The sequence below is a fragment of the Haliotis rufescens genome, unplaced genomic scaffold (genome assembly GCF_023055435.1).
Source record: "Haliotis rufescens isolate VD_foot unplaced genomic scaffold, xgHalRufe1.0.p SCAF_14, whole genome shotgun sequence".
NCBI lineage: Eukaryota > Metazoa > Mollusca > Gastropoda > Lepetellida > Haliotidae > Haliotis > Haliotis rufescens.
The window spans coordinates 7,728,950-7,743,552 of record NW_025963824.1 but is presented as its reverse complement, the minus strand read 5'-3'; the positions used below and the strand labels follow the sequence as shown (position 1 = coordinate 7,743,552).

Sequence of the window (14,603 nt, the reverse complement as noted above, 5' to 3'; positions counted from 1 at the left end):
CGTGGGGGGGACTCTTGGGGGTGAGGCGTTCGGCAAGATGGCGGACGGCTGCCGGCTTGTGTGTAATGTCCGATCCCACTGATTGGTGTTTCTGTTCGGAATCCCAGTACTAGTAATTAGAAGTATCCAGGCAGAAATGAGGTAGTAGTTATATAAGTTATGTTTTCCACTGCATTTTCTTCGAAGTCCTAAGATAACCGTTAGTACTTTTATACTATGAATACTAAGAACAATGTTTTGTTATTAAATTAACTTCCTTATCATTATCCGCATACAATGGTATGTGATCAAAGAAATAAAACCAATAATAGTTAATCCTATTGACTAAATACACAATAGGCAAAGAAGCCAGTTATATACAACCCTTATGAACATAAGAAAAGGGTTAATTAATTGTGAGATAGTTACATTAATTAACTTCACAGAAGAAGCCTGTGTGAAATATCAAGAGCTAAGCTCAAACCAAACCATCTTTGTCAATAGGGGTGTAGGTTGTTTAAAATAATCTGTGGTAGGCCAAATGGGAAAGGTCATTTCTGTTTCTTTAGGCCATATGGGACGTAGGCTAAACAATAAAATATAAAAGGGACAACCATCGAATCATAAACGGCAATCTAAGGAAAAATTGATATTCCCTGTTTACTGCAATAAGGAAACATTGCTTTTGTACTTTCTATCCAATTTAACTGCTCATACAAATCTGGCGGTTGGGTATAGCCTAGTGGTTAAAACATTCGCTCGTCACGCCGAAGACCCAGGTTCGAATCCCGACATGGGTACAATGTGTGAAGCCCATTTCTGGTGTCCCCCGCCGTGATATTGCTGGAATATTGCTCAAAGCCGCGTAAAACCATACTCACTCACTCACTCATACAAATCTACCGTTTCTATGAAGTTTAATGCCTAGATAAGTGTGGGCCCTGTATATCAATTATCTCTAGCCCTAAAATGTTTGCTAAACGAGAATGAACTTTTTGGCGGGACCACTTCTGAACAATTTTAGTCTCTGAAACAATATCCATGAAATACATTGGTGATTATTTTGAAATCTAATTGATCATCACTAAATAAATCAGCATCAGCATATAACAAAACAACGAATTGTAGCCATAGCAGGACAATCCTATTGTTATGTGACTAGATGTACTGTGTGATCTAACGACAAATGAATCATTATTCACTTTCAAAGATAATAGACTAAAAATACGAATACATGTACCTAAACTCCATCATCCAATCCTTGGTTGATATGCTAGTAGCACACGGACAAAGTAATTGTCTTAAACGACAAACAACAAGAAATCCAGCGCTAGTGCCATATGGGCTGGAAAAGGAAAACAAACGATTCCTCTTGGGGGCAAAGGTCATTTAATAATGACAAATGTTTAATCGAAACATAAAACCTCCGGGTGGGAGGGTGGGTAACAAACAGACTGAGAAAAATCACCTGCACAACGTGTAGTTTGCAAGTTACGTTTGGCTCGGACGTGTCCCTTGCAACAATAAAAAACAAATACCGCTTACAGCATAATCGGCCACTAACAGTCTGGATTGTCTCCCCTTGACTGTTAAATAAATGGACAGTAAATCAGATGCCATGGCATTGCCGTTTAAATTAAAATAAACTAAGGTTTATTTCTCACTTAAACTCCATCATCCAATCCTTGGTTGATATGCTAGTAGCACACGGACAAAGTAATTGTCTTAAACGACAAACAACAAGAAATCCAGCGCTAGTGCCATATGGGCTGGAAAAGGAAAACAAACGATTCCTCTTGGGGGCAAAGGTCATTTAATAATGACAAATGTTTAATCGAAACATAAAACCTCCAAACCCCCCAAGAGGAATAACCTGGTGAAAGTTCTGTGGTTTGACTTAGTTCACTATCCCTGCACTGAGAGATTGAGCAAGTTTCTCATGCATTGCATCATACACTGTAACATAGCGCTCATATGCATTGGAGCGCCAATCACCACGTAGCTTTATAAGCAAGGGTGGAATGCCAATGTCAAATGCATAGGAACAACCGCCTCTGCGGAAAGAGTGACCGCTGTATGCACCAGAATCATAACCACATTTGTCCAGATAATATTTCAATGTTTTAACAAAACTTTTGTAAGTTAAACTCTTGAGGACTCCACTTCTGTCCACATATGAAAACAAAGGTGCATTTGAATGTTGAAGTTCTTCACTATATTGTGAAAGCAAATGTTCAAGTGCTTTAACAGGACAAAGCACAGAGTCGGGTACCCTAGCCAGTGGTAACTTTAACACTCGCTGACCAAACTGTATAGTTTTTGTGTGTCTGACAGTAATCATGGCACTATCTTTGTCAGGGGAAATCTTGGCATCGTGCAGACTCAAGTAGGTCTGCTTTCTTGAACCACTTCCTCTAGTTTCAGGGAGCATGGTAGATTTCCTCAAGAAACAGAAAAACGCAATGATGCAGGCTGCCCAAAAAGCTACCAGGAATGGTTCTGACATGTCCATATAACTGTGCATCCGCCTTAGTATATCTGGTGTTATAGGAAGTTTTTGTTTCGTTGGTGTACCTTTTAGTCTTAAGATACCTTTGTGCAGGGCCTTTTGTTCCCATGTCTCCAAGGGGTTTGGTAACCCCACCTCAAGATGAAGCAGGCGAATGATATTCATATATCCTGGAATACTAGTTGCTGAAAGGGATCTTGTTAGGAACACTCTGTAAAGCAGTACTGTCATGCGGTCGGCTGGAACTGGTGTCCTACTAAAGTACAGACAGAATCTCAGATATGCAGTTTTCATTGAGGAATATGTGCGCTTAGTAGTTTCGGCATATGTTGCCCGTCGAAACTGCTGCATCTCGCTATATAGGTGTCGCCACTGTTGAGCCACTTGCCCTGTAGATAGGACAAAGTTAGTTTGGATACGTGTGAGGATGCTGGCACTAGAATATACTTCCTGTAACAAGTTTCACAACACAACCAATAGAACGGAATAAACTGTATTGATTTATAAAGAAATGTAACATTGTGCAACCTGCTCAGAGAGTCAGCTGCAAGGTTATCTTTGCCTGGGATATATCTGGCTGAAAATTTAAAGTTATACACAGCAGAAAACCAGAATATCTTGCGCAGCCAACGCATGGCTAATCGGTCACGACTAGTACCTTTGTTAAGGGTATGCATAGTATAAGTATTGTCTGTGTAGACAATGATATGTTTGTCTGTCCAGGTTAAACACCAGCGTTTGACTGCTAAATACACAGTGAACAACTCTTTCACATTGATGTGTAAATGTTCAACAAATGGGAAGTCTGTATGCCAATTATAATAGACCCAGTCAGGGCCGAAACATGCTGCGCCACCATCACTGCAGGCATCCGTGGAGAACTTTGCTGCGGGCACCGGTTCATTTTCAATAAATTTCACAGTACCATTAAAACATTCACAAAATTCATGCCACCACTTGATATCAGCCTTTGCGCATACATTCAGCCTGGTATGGTGATTGGGTTTTTTAAGGGTATTACATAAGTCAATTAATCTGCGCATAAAACCTAGATCGGTCAATAATCTTCTCAATGTCCTGAAGGCTTTCCAACACTCAGTTTGTTTTTGCAATGCATAGAAAATCATCAAGGTATACAACTACCACAAAACCTCTGCGCCTTAACATTCTACGAACAGATGACGACAAATGGCTAAATATCTCAGGGCTCTTGGAAGCTCCAAATGGGAGCTTTGTGTCAATCATGTAGACTGGAAGTCTTGAGTTTTTGAACTGCCACAGCAGGCCGGTAGCTTCATAGCAGTCAGGATGTAACGGCACCACATGGTAAGCATTTTTCAGATCCAGTTTTGCCATGTATCCACCCCTCGGCAGAAGTTTGATTGCTTCGTCAATGGTTTGATATTTAAAAGATTGTGTCGTTGCATAATCATTGAGGCTGAGATCACATGGTCTAGAGCAATCATGAATTAAGCGTACCTTCCCAGTGCCTTTTGGTATTGCTCCCAAGCTACTAACAAGCTTTGGTTTTCTGTCTACAATAACATAATTGCCTCGGCTGATTTCCTCTGAAATTTGGTCTTCAACAATTGTTCGTACAGACTCATCTGTGGCAGACTTGTAGTTTTTACAAAGAACATCACTAATTGTTACATTTTTATCAATAATCCAGAAACCATTTTTGATCCCATCAATCAAAAACTCACAATCACTGTCCTCTTCTAATTCCCTTTCCCACACGTCAGTACAATTCCCTATTGGGCTGGAGACTTTATTGTTTATAGGTACGAAACCGTGGTGGGATATCCTGGTGCTCAAACTGGGGATGCCTTTGCTTGCAGCCTGGTACTATACATGTGTGTGCATACTTGCAGTTTGGGAACTTACAACCCGAGGGGTGCTGGTAATTAATGCAAATGGGTCTGCCTGACTCATCTGTTGGACGATTGTCACTCAGAGAGCTGGAATGGGCATTCTGAAATGAGTTTGCTTTTCGGGGTTGGAATGTTCTCTTTTCTAAAAAGTAGAATAGGTCATGGAACGATATTTCACTCCAGCCGCACTGGGTCTGTGCTTGTCTCAATCTGTGTGCGTTGTCAAGAAGCATAACTGAAGGGATAGTATATGTTTGACAGAGATCCCCAATTTGAGCTGTGTATTCCAGATAGTCCTTAATTTCATCAATACCTGCTTTCCTGTGGTCGATCAATTTTGACAAAATACGGACATTGGCTGAAACCCACTGTGATAATGGCACATGTTCTGGAAGGGGTTTCCCCCTCGACGACCTTAGATACAGCTGTGCTGACCCATCACCTACTATAGGCGTCTCTTCGCTGGTCATTGATGACCTGGGCTTAGATACAAAGTCAGGAATTAGAAGTGGTTTCTCACCTCGTCCCTGTAGTGAAGCATTTCCGGGTTGTCCCATGTCTAACGACGTGGTGTGGTCTAGGAAGTCTTTGAGGTGTACATCCGACAAGCTGTTTACAAGGTCACTCAACTGTTTGTCACCCGCAAGTGTTTTTGTTGTGACAGGCGACGGCAGCGACTGTACTGGTTGCGGCGATTTCAACTGTTTTATTGCTTGAATTAGGATGTTCCGCTGACCTACGGACAATCTTAGTTCAGTAATGTCATCTAGTGACATCAAGCACAACGCAACTGGACTATCAATGTCTTCGTCATTCAAAATTTGTGCGGTCTTACTGTTCAGATGGCTGTCACTGCACCATTGTCGAAAGTCGAACTGACTTGGCTGTTCGTTTCCTTCGCCTTTTTTATTCAGAGACATTCTTCTTTGAGTGAATTTAACAAACAGACTGAGAAAAATCACCTGCACAACGTGTAGTTTGCAAGTTACGTTTGGCGCCTGTGACGTGTCCCTTGCAACAATAAAAAACAAATACCGCTTACAGCATAATTGGCCACTGACAGTCTGGATTGTCTCCCCTTGACTGTTAAATAAATGGACAGTAAATCAGATGCCATGGCATTGCCGTTTAAATTAAAATAAACTAAGGTTTATTTCTCACTTATATTTTAGATGGTGAAACAATATATATTTACTTATCGAGTTGGAAACCGAACTGTTACTGCATAAATCCTTACCCTCTCGATCATATGACCCTAAAAGCTACACTACAAGTAGAAATTTTCACTATTGAAAATATATAGATCTAGTATACATGCATTTTACATTCATTTATCCACTGTTTGTTTGATGCTAGTTAGGCCAGTATACAGAACAGCACGCGACAGCATCACTATGTATAAAAGTTGTTGTTTATTTGTTGTTTTTATGCCGCACTCAGCAATATTCCAACTATATGACGGTGGTCTGTAAATAATCGAGTCTTGACCAGACAATCCAGTGATTGATATCATGAGCATCGATCCACGAAATTGGGATCGATGACATGTATCAAACAAGTCATCGAGCCTAACCACCCGATCCCGTTAGTCACCTTTTATGACAAGCATAGTCGCCTTTTACGGCAAGCATGGGTTGCTGAAGACCTATTCTACCCCGGAATCTTCACGGGTCGAAATGTACAAGTGGCTAAAGTCACAGACTTGGGCTGTTCCCCAGTTTTATTGAAGTGTGCCCTAATTTGGCTTTCAGATAGGAGACAGAAAACTTTAAAAAGATCTGTTGTTGCTCGTGCAAGGAAAAATGCCAGCCAAGTACCAACGCTGCATGAAAAGCGGCTTCTCCTTGTGACTGGGCTCAGCGAAAGAACAATTGAATTTCCCCTTCCTGGCACCAGTGAAGATATTGTTTGTTGAGGTGGCTGTATTATTTCTTATTCAATGTGTCATATCTTATGTTTAAGAGTCAATGCTTCAGTTTAGATTTGAATCTTTGAACACATTTAGTAGGGCTGAGGGAGTGGGGACTTATCACAATCAATTGATTTTTGTGAAACTATGAGCAAATACGCTTATTTCTGTGAGTAAATAATTCATTTTGCTTGTTTTTAGATGTTTTCCAAGGGTGGTGGTGTTGAATTACCGTATTAGAGGCGGTCAGGTAGCCTAGTGGTTAAAGCGTTCGCTCGTCACGCCGAAGACCCGAGTTCGATTCCCGACATGGGTACAATGTGTGAAGCCAATTTCTGGTGTCCCCCGCCATGATATTGCTGGAATATTGCTAAAAGCGGCGTAAAATCATACTCACTCCCTCACTCACTCAAAATTAGAAATAGGGAGCTCTTATTAGAGTATTATTTTGGTGGAAAAAACAGTTGAAAGATAAATTTCGTGGTTTATGCTGACGGCCTGAACTGTTTATATGCGACAGAAATATTTTTCCAGAATTTAATTGCCCATAATTAAGGGTGCATATAACACACAAGTGCGTATTATACACGAATAAATAAGTCTTGTGTACATTGATCAATCGGAAGGGGTGCTAATTGGGATTGTTCACTTGCCAATATATTAGCAAATGTCGCCGTGGGCGTTTATTAGAGCTTGGCGCTTATTACATCGAATACGGTACTTTGTACAGCCGAGCGATCCAGGGCTGAATTGGTTGTTGCATGCACTGGCTATTGCTCAATGGAGGAACTGGCTTGTATATCCACAAGTCGGGTATATGCTAGACCAATTCAGGTCAATATCCCACTGCAAGAAAGTTTGCCGTCATCTGATTACCAGTTCGAGGAGTGCTTGAAATGTCAAGCACTCATCAATATCCACGATCTAAGGAGTCACCATAGACAATGCACATCCGAATGCGTACAGTATATTTCATGTTTTATTGCTTAATATTCAATCTCATGTTATTTATCAATATGGTTAAAGTGAGGTGAGGGTTTAACGTCGCGTCAAAGATTATTGCACTTATATAGCGACGTGCATGTACGTGTGTGTGTGTGTGGCTGCGTGTACTAATCCGGACTGATGCCGATTTATAGTGCTAGCTCACTGAGATACCATGCCGCAGTTTAACATGAACAGTCCTTGTTTTACCCCCTGAATGCCGCGCGCCAGACAGGGTAACAACAAGTACCATCTTTTAACGTCTTTTGGTATGACGCGGCCGGGGATTGAACCCCGGACCTTCCGCTCTCTGGGCGGACGCTCTACCACTAGACCACGGAGGCGGTCCTAATATGGTTAAGAAATAAAGATAAGCTTATTTTGAATCATACAGGTTTAATAATTGATATATGGTCAGTAAAGAAAATACCATCATACAGGTTTAATAATTGATATATGGTCAGTAAAGAAAATACCAAGTAGAGTCTAATCATTTTATTTAGGGATCGAGTTTGCTTACGAGTTAAGTAACTAAAAGAAAAAACGTTTTGAATTCTTTAGGAAGCAGATGACGATGAATTACCCGAACTACATAGCAGGTGAGAAGAACTTAATTTCCTATTTATATGTTTTCTGATAATTCTTATCATTCACACCCAATGATGCCATAATGATACATTGAAACAAATAATGTAAGCATTCAAAATTACCATTGTATAATATATTCAATACAACACTTGTAAATGTCTCATTTTAGGATCAGTATACTATTGTTGTTTGAATAATGGAGTTAAGTTAAGAAGCAAATGATGTGGTAAACGAAGCTACAGTTACTCCGATCGTCGATACACACACACCACACGATCCTCCATCCCCTGGTCCTAAGATGCTGAAAATCAGTGAGATACTAGAGTGAGTGTGGGTTTTAAACGACGCTTTTAACAGTATTCCAGCTATATCACGGCGTGTCAGCCTAATGTGGGAGGAAAGCCCGAAGTGATACAGAGCTCAGACGTTTACCACTTCGGTAGACCCACGAGCACGGGTATGGTGCTGACAAACCTAGAAACATAATCGGGGTGAACCGGGATTCGAACCCACAATCATAGGTTTCTGGCGTGCCCAAGGGACACAACTCTGCACAGCGAATCGCGGCGCCTTAGACGACTGGGCCAGCCGTGCCCCTGTGTGAGATATTAGACAAAGTGTGAGTTAATATAGGAACTATATACTAGCTATCGACAATTTATCACCGAAAACCAATTGTCTCCAATACCAATTCTCGCCAACACCAATTCTCACCAGCACAGCATTGCGACTTCGTTTTGGGTGAGAAATAATTAATGGAATATTTGAGTGCAATAACAGATATAACAACAAATGTGATTTGTATAACTGAAGAGGTGTGCGTGATCACGTGAAACCTGCTGAGCCTGTTGGTGATAAGTACTTAACAGACTGGAAAGTCCTATTTCCGCTGTTTTGGGGTTCCCTTTCGTTGCCTTATAGCAGAAATCAAACTTTCTCCGCGGACCGAAATAAGCGCATTTGCTCATAGTTTCACAAAAATCAATGTTACTGTACAGTCAACTTTGATCACAGAATATTTAAGAAATAATATTAACAAAATTGCGATAACTGGTCGGTGGTTACTACTCAAGTTATATATCAAGGTTGACAATTAATCACTTATTCAACCGTATTTTATTGTATTCCACAGGCAGGACATACACAATCCCGTTGACATCCTGCGGGACATACACAATCCCGTTGACGTCCTGCAGGACATACACAATCCCGTTGACGTCCTGCGGGACATACACAATCCCGTTGACGTCCTGTGGGACATACACAATCCCGATGACGTCCTGCGGGACATACACAATCCCGTTGACGTCCTGCGGGACATACACAATCCCGTTGACGTCCTGCGGGACATACACAATCCCGTTGACGTCCGTCCTGCGGGACATACACAATCCCGTTGACGTCCTGCGGGACATACACAATCCCGTTGATGTCCTGTGGGACATACATAATCCCGATGACGTCCTGCGGGACATTCACAATCCGTTGACGTGTGGGACATACACAATCCCGTTGACGTCCTGCGGGACATACACAGTTTATGACCGGCAGGGAGATACATCAAGTCATGTTCACTGACGATATGATGGACGGGGAGGTCACAAGCATATTTTGTTTCAAGAAGGAACCTCCTGAAGACAGGTTTCGACAAACTTTTAGACGAGGGCCTTATAATGTACACCTTCCCTGGAGGTTACATTTTATGGGGAAGAGGCCCAAGGTTATGGGGGGCCAAGAAAGGAATTCCTTCAACTGATGCTACATAACATCATCAAGGAGGAGAAGAGACTTTTCACCAAAAACTGAAGAAGGGCTGTTCTCCTCAGACCTGTGAATATTCTGGGGTGGAATAGATCTTCAGCAACCCATGCTTGCCGTAAAAGGCGACTAACGGGGTTGGGTGGTCAGGCTCGCTGACTTGGTTGATGCATGTCATCGATCCCACTTGCATGGATCGATGCTCATGATAATCATCACTGGATTGTCTGGTCCAGACTCGATTATTTACAGACCGCCGTCATATAGCTGGAATATTGCTGAGTGCGGCGTTAAACAACAAACCAACCAACAACCAACCTTAACATCAGACGACTGGAACATCCAGCACAGATATTTTTATGCCGCTGGTCTCCTTTGTGGTTTGTAATTTTATCGACCCATCTATTCCTTAATTATTTTTATGGGTTCATTTTATTGGACACTGATGAATTGAGATCCAAAACGTCCTAAAGATTTTAAAGCTTGGTAATAATTTGAGCAATATCTTACTAAAAGTTGATAAACTCAAGGCAATGTCCCCTGTGGGAAGACAGCTCATTTCATGTGTTCAGATAGAACCAACCAAATGTGTATACTCATGTAGAATTTATTTAAAGACATTCCTATACGTGTCTTGTATATGTCCACATTCTAAATACATTTTTGATTTTTGGTGGTGCTTATCAAAATTTGTAAAAAAATTCATTGTTATCACCAACTCATTACCCACCTGTATGTGTGTTATAATTGTAGTAATTCTTGCATATCATCTACTTGTTGTTGAGAGTTCATTTGTTTGCATCTAGGTGTTCTCCAAAACGGACCATTGCCGTGCTTCATAGAGGATGATGATGTTAACGCTGTCCTGTCTGCAGATCAGCCATCACTCTCTCAGCAGCAATTCAGAGATGGTCTCAATGCAGTATGACTCGTAGATGTAAGTAAGTGAGTGAGTGAGTTGGGTTTAACGCCGCTTTTAACAGTATTCCAGTTATATCGTGGCGTGTCAGCTTAATGTGGGAGGAGCCCGAAGTGATGCAGGTCTCAGACATTTACCACTTCGGTGAAACCCACGAGCACGGGTATGGTGCTGACAAACCTAGAAACATAATTGGGGCAAACCTGTATTCGAACCCACAATCATAGGTTTCTGGCGTGCCCAACGGACGCAACTCTGCAAAGCGAATCGCGGTGCCTTAGACGACTGGTCCCCCCGTGCCCCCGTAGATGTAAGTAATTGTAAATGTGGTATGTAAATATAATTTGGAAATAAACATACCGTATTTGACGTAATAAGCGCACAGGGCGCTCTCAATCTTAGAAATAGTGGGCTCTTATTAGTATATTATTTTGGTGATAAAAAATGAGTTGAAAGATGGTAAATTTCGTGGTTTATGCTGACAGCCTGAAATGTTTATATAAGAGAGATATATTTTTCCAAAATTTAATAGCCCATAATTAAGGGTGCATATAACACATGAGTGCGTAATATACACGAATAAATAAGTCTTCTGTACATTGATCAATAGGAAGGAGTGTTAATTGGGATTGTTTACTTGCCAATATCTTAGCAAATAGCGCTGTGGGCGCTTATTAGAACGTGGCGCTTATTATGTCGAATACGGTTCTGTGTTTTCAATGTAAAGCTCAGCTTGGTTAACAATATATTTAACCACGTTTAATTGAATGTGGACCTGAAAGCCCTTGGTTATTGCAGGATGGGCTGTAAACAGTATTTTACAGTGGGTGAGATTTACTCATAGGATATTTTTATCTAGAGACCCCCTTCATTCATCAATCGCAAAAGTTTATTTTCCAAATGCGGGATAGAAACTGTGAGGACAGTAATTATTTTAAAATTACCAATTACTGTTATGCACATCAACATGTCATGACACGATAAAACAATGTTACTATAAAGGAGTATGCTATCTGTATCTTTTTTCTTTCAGTTGATGACATCGAAACTTTGTACGAGGTACCTGTTACAACAAACTGCAAAATTGGATCTGACTTTGAGGAAACTTCGACATATTCTGAAGCCCCAATTTTCAGGTCATGGGTCAAACACGCGATCAAAAGAAGAAATGATCTATGAAGAATTCCTCAAATATTTGAAAGAAGTGACAGGTAATTATTCGCGGAGGAACTCTGTATGTAATTGATATAACAATATTTATGAATGACAACACTTTCTTCAGTACTCCAGAAATTAATCTACCTATGCAGCTTTAGAAATTGGCACTAGTCCTGTATTCCTTGGCAAACTGCCAAATAGTAATGGTATCGCAAGGACTAGTAGAAAAAAGCCCTTTTAAAAGGGTTTTGCTATATGTTATCATTATAAGGACAAGTGGACGAAAACTGTTAGTTTCTACCGCTGCCTATGTGAAGCACCTAACTAGATCGTAAAGTATTTAAATCATGTCCAGCCACAAGCCTATGTGCTCCTTAAAAAGTACATTTACCTGATCAGTAGATCATTTGATGCTTGTATGGAATTATTAGGAAACATGGAAAATATCACCTCGTTTCTTCTGATTTGAAATATATCTACACAAGTCGATGCAATTTTGAAACTCTCAGGCTTTTCGAAGAGTTTTTTAACTTTTTTTTGACGAGTATTGATATGTTTCATATCAAAAGACACGAGAGTGAGATTTTATTTATCTCCCAGCATAATTCTACCAACGTTTCAACTTATAAACAGACACAGCTTCAGTGGTAGAGATATTAGTGATGTCATTTGATTGTGATGTCGTGGTAGCCTATCATTTGTTTGTTTGTTGTTTAACGCCGCACCCAGCAATATTCCAGCTATATGACAGCGGTCTATAAATAATCGAGTCGGGGCGGTCGGGTAGCCTAGTGGTTAAAGCGTTCGCTCGTCACGCCGAAGCCCCGGGTTCGATTCCCAACATGGGTACAATGTGTGAAGCCCATTTCTGGTGTCCCCTGCCGTGATATTGCTGGAATATTGCTAAAAGCGGCGTAAAACCAAACTCACTCACTCACTCACTCTGGACCAGACAATCCAGTGATTGACAACATTTGAACATACTGAGATAAGATGAATTATCATTAATTGCATGAATTTAATAATCAAGCTAAATAAGGAATTGTTTCATATTTGGTGTCTCAAACAAAGTCAATTACATGTTTAGGTATAAATGTGGATATAAATTGAATGATAATGAGATTATTGTTGCATGTATCAAATACAATGAAATGTGTCAGCATGATTTATAATAATTCATGTGGTCATAAATAAGTGTATAATTTGTTTGTTTGTTGTTTAACGCCACACTCAGAAATATTCCAGCTATATAACGGCGGGGTGTAAATAATCGAGCCTGGGCCAGGCAATCCAGTGATTGACATCTTGATCATCGACCCACGCAATTGGGATCGGTGACATGCATCAACCAAGTCAGCGAGCCTGACTTCCTGATCCCGTTAGTCGCCTCTTACGACAAGCATAGTTGCCTTTTACCGCAAGCATGGGTTGCTGAAGACCTATTCTACCCCAGATCTTCACGGGTCTATGATATATGTTTCAGATAACCAGGCCCCTCCTATATTCAATCAGCAACTCAGAGGAGTGGTGTTGATTTGTTCGACCTGCTGGTCAGGGAAACAAACAGGTATGCTGAGCAGTACCTGCAGAGCTGCACTCTATCACCACAGGGCAGGGCTCGGGCGTGGAGACCCGTAGACGGGGAGAAATGCGAGCATTTCTTGGACTCTTCTTGGCCATGGGTGTCATCAAGAAGCCAACCATCGCTTCCTACTGGAATGAGGGGGACAAGAACTGGCTGGTGTCAACACCTTCCTTCAGGGGGATCATGCCGAGGAATCGCTTCCAAGTCATCATGCGGTTCCTCCACTGCAACGACATCTCTGTTGCAGTGCCCCGAGGGCAGCCAGATCACGACCCCCTCCACAAGATCAGGCCTGTCCTTGATCTTGTGAAAGGATCATTCGCAAACTCTCATGGGTATGTCATCTTTTTACTTTCTTAATTCTGATATATCATATAAAAAGTATTTGAACAATATTCATTATGGCACATCTTTCATGTCGTGAAAGTCCTATTGAATTCTACATGTTAAATGACAATATGAAAATTACATATAGCAAAAATTGCAGATTTTTAAAATGAACATTTGTAAAATGATTTTGTATTTAAAACTTCATAAATAGATAAGGTATAAGGATCTATACCGAAACGTCGCCTTGACAGTAAATAAAGAAGTTGTTATCCACAAATTGTGTCTATTTTGTCATCCATCAACTAAGTAATGCATATCACACAATTCCTTTTTTCAGGCTGACCCAGAGTGTTTACGTTGATGAAAGGATGGTTGGCTCCAAAGGGCGACATCATCTTGTACAGTAAATGGCCAACAAGAAAGCCCACAGAGGGGGGGTGAAGTTGTGGATCATTGCCGAGGCGGGTACTGGCTACACCCATCAAGTTCGTATTTACAAGGGCCGGAACCTTGGAGGACCACCGCCCAAGAAGGGTCTTGGGCATGGTGTGGTCCTGGACGTGATGGACCCGCATCTTGAACCACATCATCTGCGACAACTACTTCAGCAGTCCGTCTCTCTGCCATGCTCTATTTGACAGGAAGACATTCTGCACAGGAGTTGTCGCCGTCCGAAGGAAGGGAATGCCGAGTTCTTTTGTTGGGAAACGACCACCTAGGGGCTCGACAATTGTGAGAAGACAGGGTCCACTGCTGGCAGTGCTCTTTTAAAATAGGAGGGTCTTCACAATCCTATCTACCATGGGTAGTCCGAGGTAAATTCAAAATATTAAATATATTTGTCAATATTCTGTTTAGTGTTCAACAGTGTTAAAAAACTAACAGTTTCATGACGTAACAATCAGCACTCACAAACTTTACTGCCCACACTGCCCAAGGAATTACTCACGCCGGAACGGGACTGCTACAAAGACACTTAAGGAGCGCCCACAGCTCCAAAAGGTTCATCT

The 14,603-nt window shown here is 41.2% G+C and overlaps 2 protein-coding genes across 2 annotated transcripts; both read left to right on the top strand.

Moving 5' to 3' along the window:
* Positions 1–9,520: 9,520 nt before the first annotated feature.
* Positions 9,521–11,766, top strand: LOC125379182 (the record flags this gene model as incomplete). The annotated part of the gene is made up of 2 exons (XM_048395399.1): positions 9,521–9,645; positions 11,523–11,766. Coding segments are annotated over 2 exons (369 nt in total), but the record flags the coding sequence as incomplete, so codon positions are not given.
* Positions 11,767–13,221: 1,455 nt separating this feature from the next.
* Positions 13,222–14,116, top strand: LOC125379251. Its single transcript, XM_048395503.1, has 2 exons — positions 13,222–13,598; positions 13,931–14,116. The coding sequence occupies exons 1-2, from the start codon at positions 13,327–13,329 to the stop codon at positions 13,998–14,000; spliced, it is 342 nt and encodes a 113-aa protein (XP_048251460.1). The 5' UTR covers positions 13,222–13,326; the 3' UTR covers positions 14,001–14,116.
* Positions 14,117–14,603: the final 487 nt, after the last annotated feature.

Bases quoted from the DNA above. Each gene is read 5' to 3' on its own strand.
- LOC125379251 (XM_048395503.1), top strand. From the start codon at position 13,327: ATGCGAGCATTTCTTGGACTCTTCTTGGCCATGGGTGTCATCAAGAAG. The intron at 13,599-13,930 runs GTATGTCATCTT...TCCTTTTTTCAG, and splicing joins TCATTCGCAAACTCTCATGG to GCTGACCCAGAGTGTTTACG.